Source organism: Quercus lobata, chromosome 1 (genome assembly GCF_001633185.2).
Source record: "Quercus lobata isolate SW786 chromosome 1, ValleyOak3.0 Primary Assembly, whole genome shotgun sequence".
NCBI lineage: Eukaryota > Viridiplantae > Streptophyta > Magnoliopsida > Fagales > Fagaceae > Quercus > Quercus lobata.
Genome location: NC_044904.1, coordinates 8323507 through 8349416, shown reverse-complemented (window position 1 = coordinate 8349416; position 25910 = coordinate 8323507). Strand labels below are relative to the sequence as shown.

The 25910-nt window shown below is 31.0% G+C and overlaps 1 protein-coding gene across 1 annotated transcript; it reads right to left on the bottom strand.

Moving 5' to 3' along the window:
- Nucleotides 1-6857: 6857 nt before the first annotated feature.
- LOC115975550 (feruloyl CoA ortho-hydroxylase F6H1-3-like) lies at nucleotides 6858-8476 on the bottom strand. The gene is made up of 2 exons (XM_031096409.1): nucleotides 7904-8476; nucleotides 6858-7531 (listed from the first exon to the last, which is right to left on the bottom strand). The coding sequence occupies exons 1-2, from the start codon at nucleotides 8407-8409 to the stop codon at nucleotides 6961-6963; spliced, it is 1077 nt and encodes a 358-aa protein (XP_030952269.1). The 5' UTR covers nucleotides 8410-8476; the 3' UTR covers nucleotides 6858-6960.
- Between the last annotated feature and the right edge of the window lie 17434 nt (nucleotides 8477-25910).

Below are 25910 nucleotides of genomic sequence, written 5' to 3'. Positions count from 1 at the left end.
ACAAATTCAATCTTAAATTTAAAAACTTTTTTAATTAAAACAACAAACTCTTTTAAGTTTTAAATCATTTTAAGTCACACTATTAATAAGTATAAATTGCCTAAAACCAATAAAAAATCACTTAGGTTGTAACTAAAACCTATTATATGAGATAATTAGGTATCAATTCCAGCAGACATTCAAATGTGATTTTCCCTTTATTTTATTTTAATAATCAAACATAATGTTTTTTTAATAATAATAGTTACTATGTGGCTCACTATTTAGTAGTTGATTAGTACTATGATGTGCTAGTTTAGTTTTTTGTTTTTTGTTTTTTTTTTTTTTTTTTTTTTTTTTTTTTTTTTTTTTTAAATAAAAACTTGGACACTTATGCATTCATAGTTCTCTCTAACCGAAACATCATCAAGTAGAAGTGTGTAAACTGTAAAGTCGGCTTGAGTCAATGAAAAATAAAATAAAATAAAAAGTGCCAAACACGTAAGAGAGTTGGAATTTTGGAAATACAAATCCCAAAATCAAATCTTAAGTCAGCATAATTGTCGCCAAAGAAAAGGTCGATAGCACAAAACTCAAACCAAGAAAATATGATTTCTTAAGTTGATTTATGGTGTTTCTGAATGAGTCAAACACAATGTATTCAAGCTACCTCCACAGATATATAGTCATAGTATTTTTCCACAAAAGCAAATCAATTATATGACTAAAAAATTACTTAAGTCTTTGATAATAATAGTGAAGAGTTTGCACGTATCCAAACCAAATAAAAACCAAAAAGAAACGATAGTAAAAATAAACGTACCCAAATTCAACAAAAACTAACTACAGTTGATTTGATTTCTTAAAAAAAAAAAAAAAAAAAAAATCAATATAGAAAAGAGTCATGTACATTGACATACCATTGAGCAGAAGCAAATAGAAAAGTGTGATGATGACTGTGTAGAGAATATTGACATTGAGATAATCTTGCTATCAAATTTTATCCTTTGGATTGTGAAGAAATCTTGTCGTATACAATACAAGATTATTACTGGCTAAGAAGTTCATATTTAAATTATTTCAAATAGCCATATGTTCCACCATTAAAGGAAGAATTACATGTTGAAGAAAATACTTTTCTTGAAGAGTATGTAGAAGTCAAAGAAGAAAATGTAGAGATTTTTGAGGAAATGAATGAAGGTCATGTTATAGAAGAAGAACCTAAAATCAAGATTATGGAGGAGATTAATGAAGACCCTATTATAGAGAAAAATCTTGAGAACGAGATAGTGTAAACCATTAAAGAAGAAATTATATAGGAAGTTGTCAATGATCTCGATGAAGTCAAGTTAGATGATAGCAACATTTAAGGTCCTATTACTTTGGTGGGAGACATAGAAACAAAGTTTATTGATTTTATTGGGGTGGAAAGATTTGATGTTGTGCGCACCTAAAGCAAGCTCAATGGACCGGTCTTGCTTTTGCGCTCACAATATACTTATAATGTGGGTTTTGGATTTCCTACTCTGGGTGATTCCAACCTAGAGACCCAACAACGTTTCTACAACCACTGGACTGTTTTCCCCTCACTCTTTGTAGCTCTTAACCTAGATTTGAGGCTTTCCTTTCAGACCTTCAACAACCTTTTCCTCTCCTTGGCCTCATATATTTATAGTCCAAAATTAGTGGGAAAATCATGATTATTCTCAAGGCTAGTGGAAATGGAGGTCCAATATTGTTATCGCTAAGTGGATATTTAGTTGGGAGTGTGGTGTGAGTGGCATTGGAACTGATTCCTACTTCAAGGAAGGGATGATGTTCGGCGGTGGAATTTGAAAAGGATTCGCTGAGCATCTAGGATAGGGCCTTCCTGAGCACTTATGTGCCAAGAAGATGGATGCGTCGGGAAACTTCCCAGCCGCGAACTGACAAGTACTTATTTCAAAGGCCGGCCCACAAGGTTTTGGGCCAGACACATTACTGCAGGATTTGCTCCCATGGCCCTAGTGGGTCTTAAACCCAGTTTCTTTGACATAAGTGTCAGGGACCGCAGGGCATACCGTTCAGCTTGGGTTTAAGGCCCAAACGGCTCTAGGGGCCCGGTGCCATACAAATGTGATTGTTGACTTTTATTTGGTGAATATTGTTAATTGCATGAAGATCAAGGGACAAGAAGTTCAAGTTATTCAATTGATGACTTTCAAGTTTGGCAAGAAGACAAGGAAGATGAAGTATTCAAAGTATTTGTTCTCTTAGCATGGAAGATTTTAGATTTCAAAGATGAACTCGAGGTCAAGTTTGTTTCAAGTGGAGGGGTCTGATGTAGGACATAATCTACAATTTAATTATTGTAATTTATTAATTTTGGTTTTTAATTTGTAATTTTCGTTATTTTAGGTTTAAGGTTATTATTTCCTTGTTTTAGGTGCTTTTAATGTTTTTTAGGTCAAATTTGGTTCTTGTTATGGTTAGGTATTATTTAGGAGTTATTTTAGAATATATTTTCTTGTTTGTCATATTTTACGGAGCCCTTAAATAGGTCTCAAAGTCTATACACGTTTTTTGAACAATTATTCAATCAATAAAATTTAGATTTTTGTCTTTTTATTTTCTGGTGGATTCCATACCCTTTCTCCCTATGGATTCAAGAAACCCTCATGGATTCAAGGTTATTTTCAAAAGCAAACGTGTTTTGTTTCTTGTTTTCTAGAGGTAGATTTTTAAATAGTGTTCAACTATTTAAATATATATATATCAAAGAAAAAAGTAATTTGAGTTCAAATAGAACTCATATTTGAATTTTGAACAAAACAACGGGAATGTATGAAAATGTGAGTGTTATTTTTTTTTATTTTTTTTTATATAAATAAAATGTAAAAAACATGTGGTTAGTGTAAGAGTGGTCCTATTTGTAAGCATTATTTTAGGTGTGAGTTAAAGATGTATTTTTACCATATTGGCCCTAAGTTTTTTCTTTGCTTAAAAAAATAGTTTAGCGGTATTTTAGGATCACTTAAATGTCCATACCAAATAAGAGAAGTTCCTTGAATAGTAGTATAGACTAGTGTGTGTATGTATATATATATATATATATATATATGACAAAGACCAAGAGATAATATAAAAATTACTCACGACACTTGGTGTTTCAAAATATGTTAGGAATGCTATAAGCATATGGATAATAATTGTTGTATTGGGATTTAGTTAGTTAGTTATTTACAATTCCAAGCATGTTAATCACATTTAACACATGTTAGAATTATTAATGCACATGAGAAATAATAGAACCAAAAGGATAAGGCCATGTTGACCAATGAGATTAGAGCTAGTATTCTATAAATACATGATGTAATTCAAGGTTATCCTACAATTCCTATTCACCCCCATTAGGAACTACTCGTACAATTCAAATCCATCGCATGAGGAGCCACTAGATTCCTAACAAAATAACCATATACTATCCTCTAAGCATGCACGTGCTTAGAGGCTCTTCTATTTTTTAGGGATACCATTGGAAAGATTACGGATACCACTGGAAAGATTACTACCACTATGGGGAAACAGAATGTAAAAACAATTAATTAGAAGAGAAAAATCTTGTGCTAATTTTAAAAGAGCATCTTAATTATGCCAAAAGAAATACATAGTTTTGAATAAATTTAAAGTAGTCTTTATTGCAAACCAAAACTAAAATTTGAAGTTTTCCAACTAATACAAAGCAAATAAAAATATGAAAATAGATATTAAAAAAAAAGGGTAAAATAAAGCCATTGGTAATTGCTAGTTGGTAGGATGATCACATGCTTGCTCAAATGGACCACGAAAGTAAGGTAAAATAAGAATTGATCGAGAGTTAAATGTGATGAGTAATAGACAAATAATAACAAAAGTAGCAATGGTTAAAGTATTTAATTAAAATTGATAATAATATGAAGAGTGGAGATTTTATTTATGATTTGAAAACAAATACCTAAAAAAATTATTGTATAGTGTAGATCTTGTTCTTCAAAATTTTCCATGGAGAAATTGAGAGAGGAAGAAATCATTTGAAGATATGCATTTGTGCCTTAACCTTGATTTTTTGAATCTAAAGTTTGTATTGGAAACAAAAGAAAATTGAAGAAGAGTGGTGATTATTCATTTAAGTTGTAACTAAATGGATTATTTGGATAAATAAATAAAAAACTACTAAGGATAATAACAATGAGTTTTTTTTTTTTAAATACTCTTAATTCAGCATGACAAATTGTATTTATTTTTGATAGAATTAAATGTGCATAAAAAATATGAGAGAGAAATAAAAAAAGAAAGATTTTATAAGTAGTCTAAAATTTAGGATTTTAAAACTTAATAAGTTTACTTAGATAAGTGAAAAAGAATATTAGATAATTGGATATTCTTTTAAGTACATGAGATAATCTCATAAAAATAAATAAAAACTAAATGGGATGATGGGATGAAGATAAAAGTCTTTTTTTCCTATATTTTTAAAAGTATGGAAAAACTTGAGCCAATTTATTATTTTTCTTTTTTATATAAGACTTGCAGCAATTTCATTTGTAAATTAGGAAAAAGAAGAAGAAGAAGAGGGTACGTTAGTAGAAAAAAAAACCGATTTTTTTTTTTTTATTAAAAAAAAGTTAAATTATGCTTGACTCCTAAATATTACTTAGCTAAAATATAGGATTTTTTAAAATCAGTAATTATACATATTTAACCCTATTATTTAAGCTTTACAAACCGGTAAATTTAAGGGTATTTTGGGCATTAAAATTGAGGATCCAAAAAATCCTCTTAAATAGTAGTATAAATAACATGTTATAATGATTTATGCTATAGCTTCCATTAAAAAAATTACTTGCAACACTTGGTCTTTCAAAATAACTATATATATAACATGGTAATATGGTCTTATCCAAAAAAAAAAAATGGTAATATATATATATATATATATATATATATATTATACCTTCCATAAAAAAATTTATTGCTGACACTTGGTCTTTCAAAATAACTATATATATATGACCTGGTATAATCATATATGTTATACATTCCATTAAAATATATATTTGACAAAGACCAAGAGATAATATAAAAATTACCCACGACACTTGGTCTTTTAAAATAACTAAAATTCAATTTTCTCATATCAGCACACTTTTTTAAGCTTAAAACAAATCTATCTACCAAACCAGATTAAAATTTCTCATGGCTATCCAACTCAAAGCAATGTGTCTATATTAATTTTAAAGTTAAAATAAGTTTTTTTTTTTAATTATTATTTTTTATTATAAAGAATTACTTATTTCTTGTTTTCTTATGATACTAAATCTTCAATACCTCCTCATCCCTCCTCTAATTTTTTTCCCTCTCATCTCTAGACTTTTGCATGGTTTCAAACTTTAAGTTTTTGCTATAAACTTAGTTTTTAACTAATTAGAAGAATAAAAAAAGAAATTTGAATTTTACATTATTTTTCTAAAAGCAATCAATGGAGTGAAGTTGTATACAACTTTTAAGGATATTGTTATAATTTTAACACTTTTATATTGATTTATTTCTCAATTTATTTTGAATAATCTAATAACACATTTAAACTTTATGTAATTAGATTAATCTCTTGAATTTTTTGTTATTAGTTATCAATTTATTATTTCTTCCATTATTTTATAATATGAATTTTTTTTAATGTCAACTAATATTGTTTGGATTATTTTTTTTTGGCAATCTTTTCTTTTAATTGTGTCTCCCTTGAACTAAAATCCTAGCTTTACCACTGTATAGATGAGAGTGATAATGTACCAGTGAAGAAGAATGAATCGATTTTTCAGGTAATGACCGTTCCGATTAAGGAGATATCATAGTATGACTTAGGAAATAATATAATAAGTACATATGACCCTAATTAGTTTGTTAATTCATAGTCGATTTCAAAAATTTAGGATTAATTATGCAACATAGAAGTGTATATGATAAATTGATTTTTTTTTTTACCAACCTAGTATACAAGAACTCCAAGCTAGTAGGCAAAGAAAAAGAGAGCTTCTTCTCAAATGTTTTATAAAATTCAACCAAAAACATTATTTTGGTCTTGTAGGTCGTAGGCCTATATAAAGGCACTCCATAAAACTTGATTACAAAAATAAAAAATATTTTAGATGTTGCGTCAACTAATATTTGGATGCTGTTAGTACTATTACTATTGTTTGTCACGGCATTCAAGACACATCAGACAGTAATTATTGTTTCTTATATGATCATTAAATCATTTTTCATGAATTGGGTCAAAATGGAGGGTAATTATTGGGTATTTTCGAAATATCATAAATGCGTATTCCTTCTTCTCATATAATTGTAAGTCTTACTAATTAAATTTATGGTGGGACCTAGAATGCATGTGAGAGTGAGGAGTATGCATTTATGGTACTCCCGGAGTATTTAATAATTTTTCCAAAATGGAACCTGGAGGAATCATTTACACGCGCAATGTGTTTTTTTGTTTTTGTTTTTTGAGATATATAGATGGTGGGAGAGGGTACGGTAGTTTAAATCACAAATATGAAGTAACATAAATAATACCATTACCTTTGGATTATCACTTAAAACAAGGCGCAGTGTTCTAGCAATTTTTGGACAATATGAGGGAACAAGAAAGTTATTTTGAAGTTTATTGAACCCAATATATAAGAGAAATCCTTTTAATTTCATCAATCTTTTTAACCTGTCATGAATTCCAGTGCTTCAAACAGACATATATACAAACAATGTCAATGCCACGTTTAAAAATGAAGTGTAAACTCTTTTTTGTAAAAAGTAAAATAATTGGATAAAGAATTGACTGACTTGTATTATCTTCAAACATATTTCAGATTGTGTTTTATTTCATAAAATTTATTTCCATTACAATAGAACATAACATACTTGTAGTGACAACACTGATCGGTGTTGTAGTGACAACACACCTCAGAATACATATCATATTTTTGCAAATTCAATTGTTTTCTTCCCATCATGAGCCTTCTTGTAGAAATGTCTCACATAATTTGAATACAGAATTTGCTTATATAATGCTTTCTCACCCCCTACGAGCACTTCTGGAAAAGGACCAATCATGTCATCTGGCCTAGGATTAACAAAAATAGGAACTGAAATCCTATTCTTGCTTCCATTGGCAACCACACGGTGCTCAATGCTCTTGTACCGACCATTGCTCATTATTTGTAGTGCATCGCCAACATTGATCACAAGGGAGCTGCTTATAGGTGGAACATGAACCCAACTATCATTGTTTCCTCGCACATAGAGTCCACCAATATCATCTTGAAGGAGGATAGTAAGGGTTGACACATCAGAATGACGACCTATTCCCACGGTGAGCTCAGGGTTAGGACATATAGGATAGTAGTTAAGGTTAATCCTCTTTGAACCCATTAAGAGAGATTTTTTTGTCTCATCAATTTCCTTCACATTTATCCTCTTCATTAGTGCCTCTAATAGCCTTTGGATAACTGGTTCAGACCCCTTCATATATTCCAAAACTTGATCCCTAAAAGCAAACAACAATTAGTCTACCAAAAACTATATATGCACATAAGCATATACTATTTGTTCCACAAAATTATGTTTTATGATACTCATTTTTTTTTAATAATAAAAATAGAAATATATATATATATTATGATGAGATCACTATTGATCTTCAATCAAACATGGAGGATATAATGAGATGTAACTAAAAGTTATGGCTTGTTTTAACGACATATTGAGTTAAACTAGATATTGAGTTAAACTAGATGAAACTAGAAGTTAACTCATTTAGTGAATTATATATGTATGTACGTACACAAGTATTGCACCTATATTATATGTCATGTATTTGTTGTGTAAACAAAATTGAGCAAAGTTAAAGCTCTGTTACTTGCACGCAGAAGGCCACAATGCAGAGGCCTCATCCTCGGACACATAAAACATGCTCAGGTAATCTTTCCATTCAAGGGCCTTCTCTGCTTCAGGACTAAAGCTTGTGCCAAACCGCACGCTGTTGGAAGGTGAGTTCTCTTTTGAAAACTTCCTCTTCTCCTCAGCTGGCAAATTGAAGAACCTATGTGTTGCGTCCTTCACATTCTCCAGCACTTCAATGGGCACTCCATGGTTGATAATCTGAAAGAAACCCCACTTTTCTGCAGCATCACAGATTGATTCTGAGACTTTTGGTTCGTCCCAGTTTGACATATCAATGATGGGTATAGACTCTTGAGGCAAGATGTTGCTCACAGTGATCCTTTCTTCTACAGGTTGGATATATTGCTTAGGGAGGGTTTTGAGTCCCATTTCTGAGAGACCCTTTACTCCATTGCGATTTGTTACGACAAGGTCAGTGATATTTGAGGACTCACTGATAGGTGTTGATACTGTTGGATCCATTCTTACAAGAAAGGAATAAAAGAGAGCTTAGTATTTAACAAATGGCTTGAAACTAAGATGTTTGGTGTTGTTGTTGGTGGTGCAATTTGCATGCCATTCGCACCCATTTATATAGCACTGTCTCAAGAATTTTAAGGTTAATTTTTATTTATTTAATATATGCCTCACTAACTCAATGTGTTCACCGGTCAGAGAGCCATGGCCCCCAAAGTCGAAAAAAAAAGTCTTCAAGAAGGAATTGATATTGGAGTGTTTTAAACGATGGCATTAATGGTTCAAATTTTTTTTTCCACAATTATAATTATCAAATTAATAATTAAAATTAAAATTTCAGCCAATTAAAATCTTAAATAAAATAGAGAGAGAATTTGATACATACCTGTATTTAACAATTGCTACATAAAAGGTTAGGTGACAGCAAAAAATAAGTGACAAATGTCTAAGGATTCACTTAGTCATGTGCATTATTGCATATGACCTTTAGACACTTATTACTTAATTTGTTGCTGCACATGACCTTTATATATTTCTTTTACTCTGCGCTTGAGATTTTGACAGTAAGTTTATTTTTAGGGGTAAAATATTAAAACTATTTGTGAGATTTGGGCAAATAACAAGTATTATTCTAATAAAAAAAAAAAAAACAAGTATTATTAATTTTATTTTCAAAAATACCGAAATTTGCTCCTACCGTCACTTCTTAACGAAGAAACGTTTGTGTGAGCTTATGGGTGAAATTAGTCAAATTACTGCACGTAGCCCGGAAGCTTCATCAAAGACTTTCAGCTACCTATTCCTGATATAGATATTAAAATTCAAAACTTCACTCTAGATTCTATAACTTGTCTGTGTAAGAATAAATTATCTCATTTGATAACGTATTCATTTGATAACTTCATGTATATATGTTATGATACAAGGAATTTGGTCCTTTCTTTATCTATAAAAGAGACATTCAACTACCCTCATCAAACACACTAAATAGTTACAGAGAAAAGAAGGTCAAGAGAGAGAAACCAATTCTATAAGAATTAAGTGCCTTTAAGAAAATATCAGCAATGGATCAAGATAAGCTTTATTATTAACTTGTGTAGTTGTGAAATCACGATAATTCAAGATCCTAAAATTTTATTATGATTGTTTATAATCTAACAAAATAAATAAAACATTTACAGTTTGTAGTTTTAAAGTGCATGTCATTTTTATATATTTCATCTCAGCATGTGATTTTTCCATTGATGATGCTTGTTCTCTCAAGTTGAAACCTACATGTCTTCAGCCTACTGATCTTCTTTTTTCTTTACCTATTCCTGATATAGATCTCATAATTCTTTTGTTTATAAGAGCATTATTGGACTAAGTTAAATATTTGGGGGGGGGGGGGGGGGAATCCTATTTTTGTAACTAAATCTATTTGTTTGGTGTCATACAACCACTATACTTAAAAAATACCTAAATTATCACCTAATCAGGGAATTTTTAGATAATCCTAACAAACTATATAATAACTCCATTAATATAAATCTATCCCAAAAAACAGAATATATCTCCATTAATTTAATAATTTCTAAGTTGATGACATTTAAAAAAAAAAAAAAAAAAAAAAAAAAAAAAAACTATCATATTTCCTTATATCTATCAACCACGTTTTCTTTCTCTTCTTTTTTTTTCATTTTTTTTTTATATATTAACGTTGATTAGAAATTATAATTTCAATAGGATTTAAACTCTATAATTATGTCAAATGAGACTCAACAAACATATATCATTTTTGATTTCAATAGGATTTAAATTTTATATCAAATGGACTCTACTAACATATTCATCCTTTAAAAAAAATTATATAACCAAATTTGATTAGGAATCCATAACCCTAACCAAATTTGATTAGGAATCCATAACCCTATATTATATTATAAATAGTAGGGGTTTTTTTTTTTTTTTTTTAGGGAGTGTTTGTTACAATTTCAACTCGGCTTTTCATTCCTATATTATATTTTAAATATTTTTTTTTTTGGATTATTCTTTCAACACCACTCTGCTATACAGTCTCTTGCATTGATTTTGGTTCTTAGAGCACCTTAAAAAAAAAGGCATGTAAAGTTTTCTTTTCAGGTTTAATGTTAACATATATGAGAGATATTTTGGTCAATTAGAAAAAATTTTGATGAAAAAAAAAAGGAAAAAGAACTAAAGAACAAACAAATCTGGAAAAAAAAACATAATAATAGTGATTGTATTATTTTTTTCTTTTGAGAATGATATAGTGATTGTATTAGGTAGAGGCTTTGGAGATTGTTGGTTTTATTTTTGGAATTATTTACGTTCATGTATATGTATGTATTGGGTTTAATTGAATTGGAATTATTTTTGAAACTTTGGTTTTGATTAAATAATGAAAATTGCAGAAGAAGTATGTTCCAATATTTGGAGTCTTCTGTATATGTGTTGTTATAGTTTAAACTTGGTATTTGAATTGTTAAATTGTTAACTCACAGTTTCATTGTTCATCTATTAATCATGAATAATAATATTGCTATTTGCAACCATCATGATATAGTATCAATAATGTGATTATTCCGAATGCTTTCCTTTAGAGTTTAGATAGAGTATATTTTATAATTAAAAAAAATTTACAATTAAAAGACTTTTTAAATTACATTTTTTATTTTAAAAAAATTATTGGATATGTTGGATCTTAAATGACTTCTATTAAACTCCATCCTTTATGGCATCATTAAAAAGAAAACTCATATAGATAGGTATTAGGATATTATTTGGAACTATCATAATGGACTAATATTGTATTACACATGGTACGAATATAACTATAACATCCTATGCTATAAAATATGTTAGGTTTTGAGTTTGTAATGTTGGCAAACCATGACAAAAACTAAGTCTCATTGGTTTAGTGTACTTTCAACCCCAAGACAAAAAACTCAAGTTCAGGATGAAAAAAAAAAAAATGAGTTACAATCTGTTTCATTCGATTGGTACTCGATCGATCGAAAGTCACATATCAGCAGAAAATAAGCAAACTTAAAAAGCCCATAACTTGACCGTTTGAAGCCCAAATCTCAAGCCTTTTTTTTCAGTATTTAAAGGACATTATAAGCTAACCCTAGAGAGGGTTTTCAAATATTTTTAGAAAGATTAGAGTGCATCTTCTGCCTCTTTTTTAGATCTAGGGTTTTATACCCAAAAGCTCTCTAAAGTCTTCTACCGATGTTATTCCTTGAAGAATCTCAAGATCCAGTATTGTAGAAGTTGTTGCATACAAGATCAACGTCTAAGGAGATCCAAAACCTTTGAGTGGGGTCTCAAAGTCACAAATGTGGGTGCTTGTGTTGCAAAGGCCTAACAGAGAAGGAGTCCGTGGATTCGGAGCTTGCACGTGGTCGTGTCAGTAAGTTCTACATGTGGTAGCAATAGGATGTTAGTGGTCTAAGTCTTATTGTAAACTTCAATTCTCTATAGTGGATTTTCTTTTTACCTCGAGGATAGCGAGGTTAAATCCTCCTCAGGTTTTTTACCAGTTTGGTTTTCCTAGGTCATCGTATCGTTGTGTTATTTACTTTTTCGCTGCTTTGCATGATATGATTGTTTTGTTTTAACCTAGATCTGAATAATAAATCTAAGTATTCACTTGGTTAATTAATTAGATTAAACAATCTAGTTTACAGGGATCTAAAACTAACAAATGGTATTAGAGTGGGTTAGCTCTTGATTGAGGTTATTATACCTAGAGTTGATCCTTGATCCCTATTATCATGGATAATTTTAAATGTCTTACTATTTTTGATTGTTATGTTTTGAATAAAAAGGACATTGTACGTTTTTAGGCCCTTCAACACAAGTTGTTTAGTCTAGTTATTTAGCCAAGTGATTACTTAGATAAATTATTCAGTTTTAAGTTAACACAATAAAATCATATCATGTAAATAATGCGAAAAAATAAAGAACACAACAATATGATAACCTAGGAAAACCTAACGGGTAAAAAAGATCCACTATGAAAGAATTGAAGTTTTTATAATAGAACTTAAACCACTAATATCCTATTGCTACCTCGAGTAGAAAACTTACTACCACAACCACGTAATAGCTCTAAGTCCACAAACTACTACTTTCTTTAATCTGCTGCAACCACAAGTTCTCCTACTTGTGACTTTGAGACTCCACTCAAAGGTTTTAGATCTTCATTAAAGTTCTTTATGCAACAATTGAAAAGATCATCAAGTTCTTGATGCAAATCTTGATCTTGACAACTTTACATGTGTGTATGAAGGTAAACACCTCTAGATCTCATAGAAGATTCAACACACAGCTCTCCAAAAGACTCTCAAAATGTAGCGAAGGTTTTTCCTTTTATACTTGGAGTGAAACACAAAACCCTACACGTCATATGGCCTTAGGTTGAATTGGAAATTCTGCAGAAAATTAAATCTACACGAGTTTCGATCGATTGAACCTTGCAGATTTTGTCCAATAAATCCTGCAATCACTCGATTCCAATTTTACATTAAAACATACGTTGAGCAAGCCTAACCTAGACACTATGTTTTGATCATGGCTTGCCAACATAATACAAATTGAAGTTCTAATACATTATTTCCTAAAGTCTTAGAACCTAACAAACTCCCCCTTTGGCAATCCGTGATAAAACACATCACAAAAATTAAAATGCTCAAAGTAAAACAACCCATTCAATTAAAAAGCCCTAATTACAATGCAACCTAAACCAGTATCTATTAGTTGCTAAAGTAGACGATAGCCACGACTGAATTAACTTATAAATTCTTGAAACACTCAACAAACACATAAATGCATGTGTGGAAAATACAAGTAAAACAAATTAAACTTCTTGATTTCACAAAAAAAAAAAAAAAAAAAAAAAAACATATACCATGAATAACCACATAATATAAATCAATAACCAATGTACCATATGTTAAACAAGAAACAATAAAAACACTAAACACAAAACATAAAGTCTCCCCCTAACATATACAACCCATAAAAGTAAATACATCAAAGCCAAAATAAACAAAGTACATCAAAAACTCCTAGATACAATCTACAATCTCGTCCTATCTCCATGTGTATGTATGGTATGTACTCCCCCTTATTGTGACGAATTGCCAAAGGGCAATCAAGACTCATTAAAGGGTGGAGCTTGTGGAGTAGAACCTCTAGCATCCGCCAAATTTGCTCGTAAAGCATGAAGCTCATTGAGCACATCCAACAGAAGCTATCCATGCGCCACTTGAATGGTCATAACAGTATCCAGCATACCACATAAGGAAAAGTCACCTGATGTAGATAGTGGAGGATCCACAATAGCTATAGGGTCTACATACGCCTTAGTAGAAGGATCACTAGAAGGAGGAAGCCAAGATGCATCACCTATAGAAGACTCTACTCTAGGGCGCTTAGAGCTAGCTTTCAACTAAGCTGCTCTTTACTTAAGGAAGGTGGCACCTATAGGAGCTATGATATGTACGGGCTTGGATGGGGGAAAGTCATCTAATCCTAAGTCCAAAAGAATCCTATGAATAAAGACAGGAAAGAACAAGCCATGGGATTTGGCACTACTCCTATAAACTTCAACAAGTGAGCAAATAAAAAGAGTGAGAAAACTCATAGGAGCATCAGTGATGAAAGTGTACAAAAACGCACATCTCTCAATAGGGATAGTATGAAGATGAGATTAGGCCAAATAAAATGACAAGAAATCCTAAAAAATAGATAGTTGAGCTCAGTAAGCTTATGAGAGGTGACACGAGGATCAGTACCCCAACTAATGGAAGTACCGGTGATGAGAGACATGATGTCATCAAGGTAAGGGGTCTCAGTGTAAGGGTACACGGGCTGCTATGCCAAAGGTATACCAAGAGTAGAGGCCACTACATTAGGAGTATGACATACTCTTCACCCCTTATCCAACTCTTCACAAACTGAATGTTGGAATCAATGGAGTGGACAGAGAGGTTCGAATAGAACTCTCTAATCAATGCAACTGGAGGAGGATGCTCGACCTCTAAGAGTGGTAACCAACCCCTACGCTCAAAATTCCTATGTATTTTAGGATCAACCTCATCCAAAATTACCTTACTCTCAGCCCACTCTAGTCTAAAGATATTAAGCTTCTTATAGGCTTCTTGGTTTTTCAAGGTCCTAAACCTATCACTTTGGAACTCAAGAATAGATGGGGTGGGGGTTTTCTTTGTTCTAGTCTTCCTAACCATGATGCTAAGAGTTTAAAGGAAAGGAAAACCAAAAACAAAACACAAACCAAGGGCAGACTGCATTAAAGAGGGTTAGAGCACAAAAATATCAACAAATAACAATCTATATGATGCATAAAATGAATGCACATATGATGCATGCTCTAATGCAATAAGATTTGTTCAATTTCACTTTATAAGCCAACAAATGACTTGAATATAGAGTTTTAGTCCAAAAAACCCAATTTCAAAAATTAAACCAAATCAATCAATTAACCATTATACTAGTTAGGAAACATCATACAATGAATTAATTTATCAATATCCCAAGTCAATTTCATCAAAATAACCTCAATTGAACAAAATCCCCAATTTCTCAAAGTTCCAAGCCCTAGATTTTTCAATTCTCCTCAAATCACAAAATTGATCAAATTAATGCATGGGAATCACATGTATATGAACTAAGAACAAAAACCCATTGATAAAAAATGATTAAAAACAATTGAAATGAACAAAAATCCCTAAATTCCTATTTTCGAAATTTTCAAGAAAAATGCATGAAAATGCATGAAACATGTAATCAAATTGAAAAAGAAAGGGTATAAAGGTCTTACCAAAGCTTGAGGACAAAAGCCTTGAAAAAATTTGAGGAAGAAAACGACAAAAATCACTTAGATTGGATTGGTCGAAGTGAAAAAGAGAGAAAATGTTTGAAAAGCATTTGAAATTGTGAAAAACACGTAAGGGAGAAGCTTTTTTAAAAGACTCAACTTTCGAATTTCGATTGGTCGAAATTGGAGTTCGATCGATCGAAAAATAGATTCGATTGATTGAGCACCAATCGACCCAGGCAAATTCAAATAAAAATTTTGAACGTATTTTTTATTGGTCAAAAAACACATTCGATCAATTGAAAATCTGGAAAATTGAAATTTTTTGAAAAACTAAGGAAGTTTTATGCAGAAACCACTCAAACCAACTTATTTCATGAATGAAATGCATGATTATGAGTTTAAAAGTTTCTATCAAAAAAAAAAAAAAAAGAGTTTAAAAGTTTTTCAAAAACATTTGAATTCAACCCAGATCTTCCAATAACAAGATTTTTACACTTTGTGTCCCCAAAACTCAATCAATAAACATATTTTGTATCAAAATCAAGGAACATATAATCTTGGATGGCCAAACTAACTTCACACACAATTTCATGTACTAAGTTTAGCAAAGAATAACTTGTGTAGTATATGTAACTAGTAACAGCATGAGATACAAGTGAGGTGATATGTAGATAGTAATCAATCACAATTTCTACATTATTCATCACATAAGTTTGAAAGTGACTATCACGTAAAGAGTTACATCATATAACTCTCATATCTCCTAGAAAACAAGCTTGCAATCATGTTTTTTTTTTTTTTAGCCTTATAATGTACACACTATTTTTATTTCATTTGCATAACTGTTATTTTAGTTAGATAATGTACACACCAATTTTATTTCTTTGTGTAATCTTTATTATAGCCACATAAAGTACACATCAATTTTATTATTATTCCAAGGCTACACCTTATTTTCTTTTTGTGCATGTGCTACACTTTCTTAAGCACAAAATCTTACGATATGCATTAAGGTGTTCATGATTGGCTAGTAAACATGGTGTGATGGTTATTATGGGGGGTAAAAGAGCAGTAGGCCCATGTCAATGTCTATGTTGGGCCAAGGGCCCAGCCCAAGGAAAAACCCCTCCTTGGCCATGGGGAGGAAAAACCCCTCCTCAGCCATATGGAGAATCCTCCTCGGTATGGATGTAGTCGAGGATAAAGGAGACAACCTGCCACTGTTAGTGACACTCCAAATTGTTCCACAGAACAGGAAAAGTACTAAAGCAAAAAAGGACAGCGGAGAAAATGGAAATGTCTGAGGGAAAAGCTGCTATGACTGCATTCAGTGCCTTGTGCCTGACGAAACCATATTTTTCTGCCTTTACAACCACTCCCAACAACTGGAGGGAAGGGCTGATGGGACAAGTACCTACCCAAGGAACCCCACTGAGAAAAAAGGAAACTACTATAAAAAGGGAGAGGAAGGAGACAGAAGTGCGGGGGCTGAGACCCCCCATCACACCAAAGGCACCAGGAAAAGCTCCTCGAATCGCGCCGAGGACCAATCCCCTCTGGTAAACTCGGTTCATGAAGAACACCGTAATAATTGTTATCCATACACTAAAACCTAGCTCTTTGGCCCACTCTCTACAAATTCATTGTATCGGCCTCACTGGTCTAAGGTCTCATGCATCTTGGGCCTAGCCTGAAAAATGTGACCCTACAGTTATTTATGCCTTTCTCTTAGCATTTTCTAGTCCTAACAATCAAAAGCATGTGACTTCAAAATCAAGATCATATGATCAAAAACTATAAAGAACTCCCACACAACATGCACTACATAGCTAAAACTAGCAAAATGCAGAAGAAAAAAAAAAGCTCATCCAAACTAAACAAGGTACACAAACATGTTATGAAACGAAATATGGCCAACCTCAACTATAAATCCAAGACATATAAATCAAAACATATCCTTCCTTCCTCCTTTTTTTTTTGTTTTTTTTTTTAAATTATTTATTTTTATTTTATTAAAAGAAATAACAAAAACAACCTCATTTGAAATGCAAGAATGTAATGCAATGCAAATCCTAAAAGCAAAAAGAAACAAAAAATCAAAGAAGAATGGTCACACAGAGTATTGAGATGAAGCACAAGGACCATGTCAGAAAGACTTAATTAGATTGAGCATTTTGCATCCAAAACTTCTTAGATGCAACTCTAGCTTTGGAGTAATTATTCATATTAGAATAATGTGCAACTCCAGGATTGGTATTGAGGTTTAAATCCTTTACAAATTCACCAATAAATACCATAGGATCTTGTGCTTGAGGCACAAGTACTCTTGACTTATTTGCTCACTTTGCAGCTTGCAACATGAAACAGTTTGGGCAAGTATGCCTAGCCTTTCCACAAAAATGACAACCCACAAAGGTCTATCATGCTTCTTATCCTTATGGAGGTTAGGATTCTTAGGCTTAGACTCTTTAAAATCAACCCTAATCTTCCTAGGAGGTGGTGTAACTTCTACTGGTTTGACAGTTTCACTCTTGGGGGGCTCAAAAGAAGAAACAAAGTTTGGAGAATGAGTTTCAGACACCAAGATGCTATCTCACTACAAGAAAAATGTCTTTTAGCGATGAAGAATTTTTGACGGGCCCACAAAGCTCTCACAAAATATCCTATTTTTGATGGCAAAATAAAGCCCTCGCAAATACTTGGTAAAATGTGAAACATTTGTGACCAACAAGAAAAGTTGTCGCAATTATGTGTTGTAGCCGTCACAAATGTTAATATTTTGGAGGGAAATTTTCCCTCCATATTATTTGCGAGGGACAATTAAAAATCTCTCGCAAAAAGTGTATTATTTGTGACGATTAAAAAATTGCCGTCACTAATACTATATTATTTGCGAGGGCCAAGATCGACCTTCACAAATAACCATTAAAATGTCAAAATATTTGGAGGGAATTGTTCCCACCAAATTATTTCTGAGGGACAATAAAAATCCCTCACAAAAAGTTTATTTTTTGTGTGGGTTAAAAATATGCCCTCACTAACACTAAATCATTTGCGAGAGCCACGATTGGCATTCGTAAATAATCTTTAAAATATTAAAAAATTTGGAGATAAAAGTTATTTTAAGATTCAAAGAAAAAAAAAGTATAAATGTTAGGTTCTAAATGTTTAGAACAATTAACAAATCATGAACACAAACTTGTCTAGATATAGATCTTAGAGTCTATAGGTATTATTAGACAATGCTCAAGGTGATTCAAGAACATACAAGCTACAGGAAGAAGATTCATAACCTGTCTGGTTCGATCGATCGAAAGACAGGCTCGATCGATTGAAAGTCATATCTGCAGAATTTTAATTAAGCCCAAATAGTAGTTCAAGCCCATTTAGGATTAGGGTTTCTAATCTACTTCTCCTAGTATATAAAGGAAACCCTAAGCACGTTTTTATGTGGCTTTTCAGAAAGAAAAGAGTGTGCCTCTTTTGTATTTAGGGTTTTGTTCCTAAAAAGCTCTCTTATGTCTTCTATCGGTGTTATTCCTTGAAAAATCTCAAGATCCGGTATTGTAGAAGTTGCTGCCTTCTCTTGTCATCAAAGGTGTTGATGATCTAAACCTTCAAGGGTGGTCTTGGAGTCACAAACAGGAGAGTTTGTGTTGCTAAACCTTTGAGTGGGATCTCAAAGTCATAAACGGGGGTGTTTGTGTTTTGCAAAGGCCAAAGAAAGAAGGAGTCTGTGGATTCAGAGCTTGTACGTGGTCGTGTCAGTAAGTTCCATTGGTGGGTAGTAATAAGAAGTCGAGCGTGGGGGCTTGTAAGTCTTATTGTATGAACTTTGATTCTTTCTAGTAGATTTGCTTTTTACCTTGAGGATAGTTAGGTCAAATCCTCTCCAGGTTTTTACCGGTTTGGTTTCCTGGGTGATCATATCTTGTGTTATTTATTTTCCGCTGCTTTGCATGATTTGATCTTTAATATTGTGATAACCTAGACTTGTTTAATTGGACTAAGTAACAACTTGGCTAATTACCTAGGTTAATCCAATTGTGTTTTAAGGGGTCTAAAAACCAACAATAAACATATAGCACTTTTGTATTCTTTAGATGAACCTTTTGTTTAAAGCCTTTTATATACATTCTATATATGAAATGTCTGTCCTTATTTTCTAATAAATTTTACCCATAAAAAAATGATAGCACTTTCAACTTCAAAATGGTAGCCTAAAATTCAAAAATAGCTGCCTTATGGACTCTCTCACTCTCTCTCTCTCTCTCTCTCAAAAGTGAATAAAAATTTCTTCCCATCAAGGAAAGCGAGCTTGTCAAATTGGAATGTAAGCCAATCACAATATAAACATTATCAAATAAGTCAAATCTCTTTTTTTTTTTAGCTAAAAAGGATAGAAATGCTTTATTAGAAAACAAAGAAGAATTACAAGTAAAGCTAGTTAGAAAACTAGTGTAGGGGGGAAACACCAACTACATGAAGTGGTCTCCCCAACACAAGCTGAAACCCAGAGAGTGGAATACAAAGGAAAAAATAGACCTCAACCGCAGAAAGTTTATACCAAAGCCCGTTAGACTTGTGAGGCCATTATTCTTTGATATTCCTCGAAAAAACCACTTGCACTTTCAAAGATTGCCTTTGGATGGACTTGGACCTACTGAAAGTAGAATCTATTTCTTGCGTACCATTGCCCATGCCATGGTTGCCCATCTCTCCAACTCCAACTGGCTAAGTTTCTATTGCATCTACTTGAAGAGAAGGAAAAAGCCCTCTAAAAAAAATGCCTATTAGCGACCAAGAATTTTTGATGGACCCAAAAAGCCCTCTCAAAAAATCTTATTTGTGATGACAAAATAAAACCCTCGCAAATACTTGGTAAAATGTGAAATATTTGTGACCAACAAGAAAAGTTGTCGCAATTATTTGTTATAGCCGTCAGAAATACTAATATTTTGGAGGGAAAGTTTCACTCCATATTATTTGCGAGGGACAATTAAAAATCTCTTGCAAAAAGTGTATATTTGTGACAGTTAAAAAAAAGCCGTCACTAATACTAAATTATTTGCGAGAGCTAGGATCGAACTTCACAAATAATCATTAAAATGTCAAAATTTTTGGAGGGAAATGTTCCCACTAAATTATTTTCGAGGGACAATAAAAATCCCTTGCAAAAATTTTATTTTTTGTGTGGGTTAAAAATATGCCCCTACTAATAATAAATTATTTGCGAGGGCCATGATTGACCTTCGCAAAAAATCATAAAAATATTAAATTTTTTTTGGAGATAAAAGTTATTCTAAAATTCAAAGAAAGAAAAAAAAAAACATATAAACATATAGAACTTTGTATTCTTTAGATGAACCTTTTGTTTACCATCTAAAAAAAAAAAAAAAAACCTTTTATATATATCCTACATAAGAAAGGTCTATCCTTATTTTCTAAACAATTGTACCCATAAAAAAAATGATTACACTTTCAACTTCAAAATGGTAGCCTAAAATTCAAGACTTTCAGCCTTTTGTACTCTCTCTCTCTCTCTCTCTCTCTCTCAAGAGTGAATAAAAATTTCTTCCCATTAAAAAAATACATAAAAGATGAGTTTATAAATCAAGTGGTAAATTACATCCGATTGGCATGAAAATTGGCATGTATGTTAAGAACATATAGAATATGTAATCCAACGGTTTGATTTCAAAAATATGAATTCAATAATAAGTTATTGGGTGATGTAACATTTTTTAGATTTACATCATATGTAACTTGAACCCAACTCTGTATTTCTTAATTCGATGTGAATTTTGACAAATCTACCATTAGATTACATTATCTTCATATATTTTTCATGTTTATAAAATTTCAAGGTGATCAAATATTAATTGTCATGTCATCAATCATTTGTTTAAATTCAAGTTTTTATAGTTTAAAATTATGCATAAAAGATGAGTTAATAGATCAAATGGTAAATTACATCCAATTGGCATGAAAATTTTCATGCAAGTTAAGAACATATAGAGCATGTAATCCAACGGTTGAATTTTCAAAATAAGAATTCAATAAAAAGATATTGGGTGGTGTAACATTTTTTAGAATTACGTAAGGTGTAACTTGAACCCAACTCTATATTTATTATTTCGATGTGAATTTTGACAAATCTACCGTGAGATTACACTATCTTCATATATTTTTCATGCATACAAATTTTCAAAATAATCAAAGATTAATAGTCATGTCATCAATCAATTGTCTAGATTCAAGTTTTAGTAGTTTAAAATAATGCATAAAAGATGAGTTTATAGATCAAATGGTAAATTACATCCTATTGGCATGGAAATTGGTATGCATGTTAAGAAAATATAGAACATGTAATCCTAGATTTTCAAAATATGAGTTCAATAATAAGTTACTAGGTTATGTAACATTTTTTAGAGTTAAATCAGGTGTAACTCGAACCAAACCCTATATTTCTTAATTTAATATGAATTTTGATAAATCTACCGTTAGATTACATAATCTTCATATATTTTTCATGCTTTTTAAATTTCAGGATGATCAAAGACTAATAATTATGTCATCAAACAATTAATTAAATTCAAGTTTTTGTAGTTTAAAATAATGCATAAAAGATAAGTTTATAAATCAAATGGTAAATTACATCCGATTGACATCAAAATTTGCATGCAAGTTAAGAATATATAGAGCATGTAATCCAATGGTTAAATTTTAAAGATATGAATTCAATAAAAAGTTATTGGATGGTGTAACATTTTTTAGAATTACGTCAAGTGTAACTCAAACTCAACCCTATATTTCTTAATTCAATGTGAATTTTGACAAATCTACTGTCAGATTACATTATCTTCATATATTTTTCTTGATTTTTAAATTTCAAGATGATCAAAGATTAATAATTATGTCATCAATCAATTGTTTAGATTTAAGTTTTTGTAGTTTAAAATAATGCATAAAAGATGAGTTTATAGATCAAATGGTAAATTACATCCGATTGAAATGAAAATTGGCATGAATGTTAAGACCATATAGAACATGTAATCCAAGGGTTGGATTTTCAAAATATGAATTTAATAATAGGTTATTGGGTGGTGTAACATTTTTTAGAGTTACGTCACGTGTAACTTGAACCTAACTCTGTATTTCTTAATTCAATATGAATTTTAACAAATCTACCGTTAGATTATATTATTTTCATATATTTTTCATGCATATAAAATTTCAAGGCGATCAAATATTAATTGTCATGTCATCAATCAATTATTTAAATTCAAGTTTTTGTAGTTTAAAATTATGCATAAAAGATGGGTTTATAGATCAAATGGTAAATTATATCCGATTGGCATGCAAGTTAAGAACATATAGAGCATGTAATCCAACGGTTGAATTTTCAAAATATGAATTCAATAAAAAGTTATTGGATGATGTAACATTTTTTAGAATTACGTCAGGTGTAACTTGAACACAACCTTATATTTCTTAATTTGATGCGAATTTTGACAAATCTATTTTTAGATTACATTAGCTTCATATGTTTTTCATGCTTTTTAAATTTCAAGATGGTCAAAGATTAATAATTTTGTCATTAATCAATTGTTTAGATTCAAGTTTTTGTAGTTTAAAATAATGTATAAAAGATGAGTTTATAGATCAAATGGTAAATTATATTTGACTGACATGAAAATTGGCATGCACATTATCTTCATATATTTTTCATGCTTTTTAAATTTCAAGATGATCAAAGATTAATAATTATGTCATCAATCAATTGTTTAGATTCAAGTTTTTGTAGTTTAAAATAATGTATAAAAGATGAGTTTATAGATCAAATGGTAAATTACATCCGATTGGTATGAAAATTGGCATACATGTTAAGACCATATAGAACATGTAATCCGAGGGTTGGATTTTCAAAATATTAATTTAATAATAATTTATTGGGTGGTATAACATTTTTTAGAATTATGTCACGTGTAACTTGAACCCAACTCTGTATTTCTTAATTCGATGTGAATTTTAACAAATCTACCTTTAGATTACATTATCTTCATATATTTTTCATGCTTATAAAATTGCAAGGCGATCAAATATTAATTGTCATGTCATCAAACAATTATTTAAATTCAAGTTTTTGTAGTTTAAAATAATGCATAAAAGATGAGTTTATGGATCAAATGGTAAATTACGTCCGATTGGCTTGAAAATTGTCATGCAAGTTAAGAACATGTAGAGCATGTAATCCAATGGTTGAACTTTCAAAATATGAATTCAATAAAAATTTATTGGATGGTGTAACTTTTTTTAGAATTACCTCAGGTGTAACTCAAACTCAATCTTATATTTCTTAATTCGATGTGAATTTTGACAAATCTACCGTTAGATTGCATTATCTTCATATATTTTTTTTGATTTTTAAATTTTAAGATGATCAAAGATTAATAATTATGTCATCAATCAATTTTTTAGATTCAAATTTTTGTAGTTTAAAATAATGTATAAAATATGAGTTTATATATCAAATAGTAAATTACATCTGATTGAAATGAAAATCAACATGCATGTTAAGACCATATAGAACATGTAATTCGAGGGTTGGATTTTAAAAATATGAATTTAATAATAAGTTATTGGGTAGTGTAACATTTTTTAGAGTTATGTCACGTGTAACTTAAACCCAACTCTGTATTTCTTAATTCAATATGAATTTTAACAAATCTACCGTTAGATTACATTATCTTCATATATTTTTCATGCTTATAAAATTTCAAGGCAATTAAATATTAATTGTCATGTCATCAATCAATTATTTAAATTCAAGTTTTTGTAGTTTAAAATAATGCATAAATGATGAGTTTATTGATCAAATGGTAAATTACATCTGATTGACATGAAAATTGTCATGCAAGTTAAGAACATATAGAGCATGTAATCCTACGGTTGAATTTTCAAAATATGAATTCAATAAAAAGTTATTGAATAATGTAACATTTTTTAGAATTACGTCAGGTGTAACTTGAACCCAACTTTATATTTCTTAATTTGATGCGAATTTTGACAAATCTACTGTTAGATTATATTATCTTCATATACTTTTCATGCTTTTTAAATTTCTAGATGATCAAAGATTAATAATAACATCATCAATCAATTGTTTAGATTCAAGTTTTTGTAGTTGAAAATAATGCATAAAAGATGAGTTTATAGATCAAATGGTAAATTACATTTGATTGGTATAAAAATTGACATGCATGTTAAAACCATATAGAACTTGTAATCCAACAGTTGGATTTTCAAAATATGAATTCAATAATAAGTTATTGGGTGGTGTAACATTTTTTAGGGTTACGTCAAGTGTAACTTGAATCCAACCCTATATTTTTTAATTCGATACGAATTTTGATAAATCTACTGTTAGATTATATTATCTTTATATATTTTTCATTCTTACCAAATTTCAAGGTAATCAATCATTAATAGGCATGTCATCAGTTATTTGTGATAGACCACAAACTGAATGACCCCTTGTGATAGAAATTAATTAGCCAAGTTATTAATTAATCAATTTATCATGCAAACACGTGGTAGCACAAACAAATCACCAATAAACTAAATATGCAGTGGAAAATAAAAGACACGGTGATTTGTTTACGAATAGGAAAAACCTAACGGCAAAAACCCCACCGGGTGATTTTCAGGTCACCATTCCCGAAATTCCACTACTATCACAACAAGCGGTTACAAGTAAAGGAATCCAAGTACCTTACCAACCTATAGTTGAACCCTTATCCCAATACCTAATTGGACTTATTCTGTAGTAACAGTTCCCCTTTCGATGCATGACTCCCAAGTACGTGACTAATCAATTGTGCGGATCCCAGGACGCGACTTACTCCTTTGCACGAATCCCAGTACGTGACTAACTCCACAGCAACCCTTTGATTGTTGTAGTTGATTTGCAGCAGCTTCACATAGAAACACCAATAAGATCTTCAATGTTGGTACAAGAAATTTTGTTTAGTTACAGAACCTAAAGAGTTACAAGAAACGCAGTAAGAACTCTTTCTTCTGTAGAAGGAGGCTAGGGTTTCAAAAAGAAAACTTTATGAAACTCTCTAGGGTTAGGTTTTTCTTTTTCCACCTCCGTTAAATAGGAGTTTAATGGGCTCTCCTATTCCAAATAGGTTTACACAAACCTTGGGCTTTCCTCGCCCAATAAGAATTATGCAAACTCATAAACCTTGGGTTTTCCTAGTCCTATAAGGATTATACAAACCCATAAACAAATAGCCTTTTAGAATATAAACGTTTCTGGCTATAATCTGAAAACCCGTAAGCTCAATCGATCGGGGCATCTGTCGAACTTTAATGAATCTCGACAGATTGAGATTCTATCAAGCAGGTATCGAGACCTGCAGATTGCACTTTTCTTGAACAGTTCTTGAGCAGTCTTCATGTCTTCAATTTAACCACTTGTAATGATCATCTTGAACCTACTTAGATTTACCCAAATACAAGTAAAGTGCGTTTTGTCAAAGGATATGCCAATTACATAAAAATATGTCCCTAACAATTTGTCTAAATATAAGTTTTTGTAGTTTAAAATAACGCATAAAAGATGAGTTTAAAGATCAAATGGTAAATT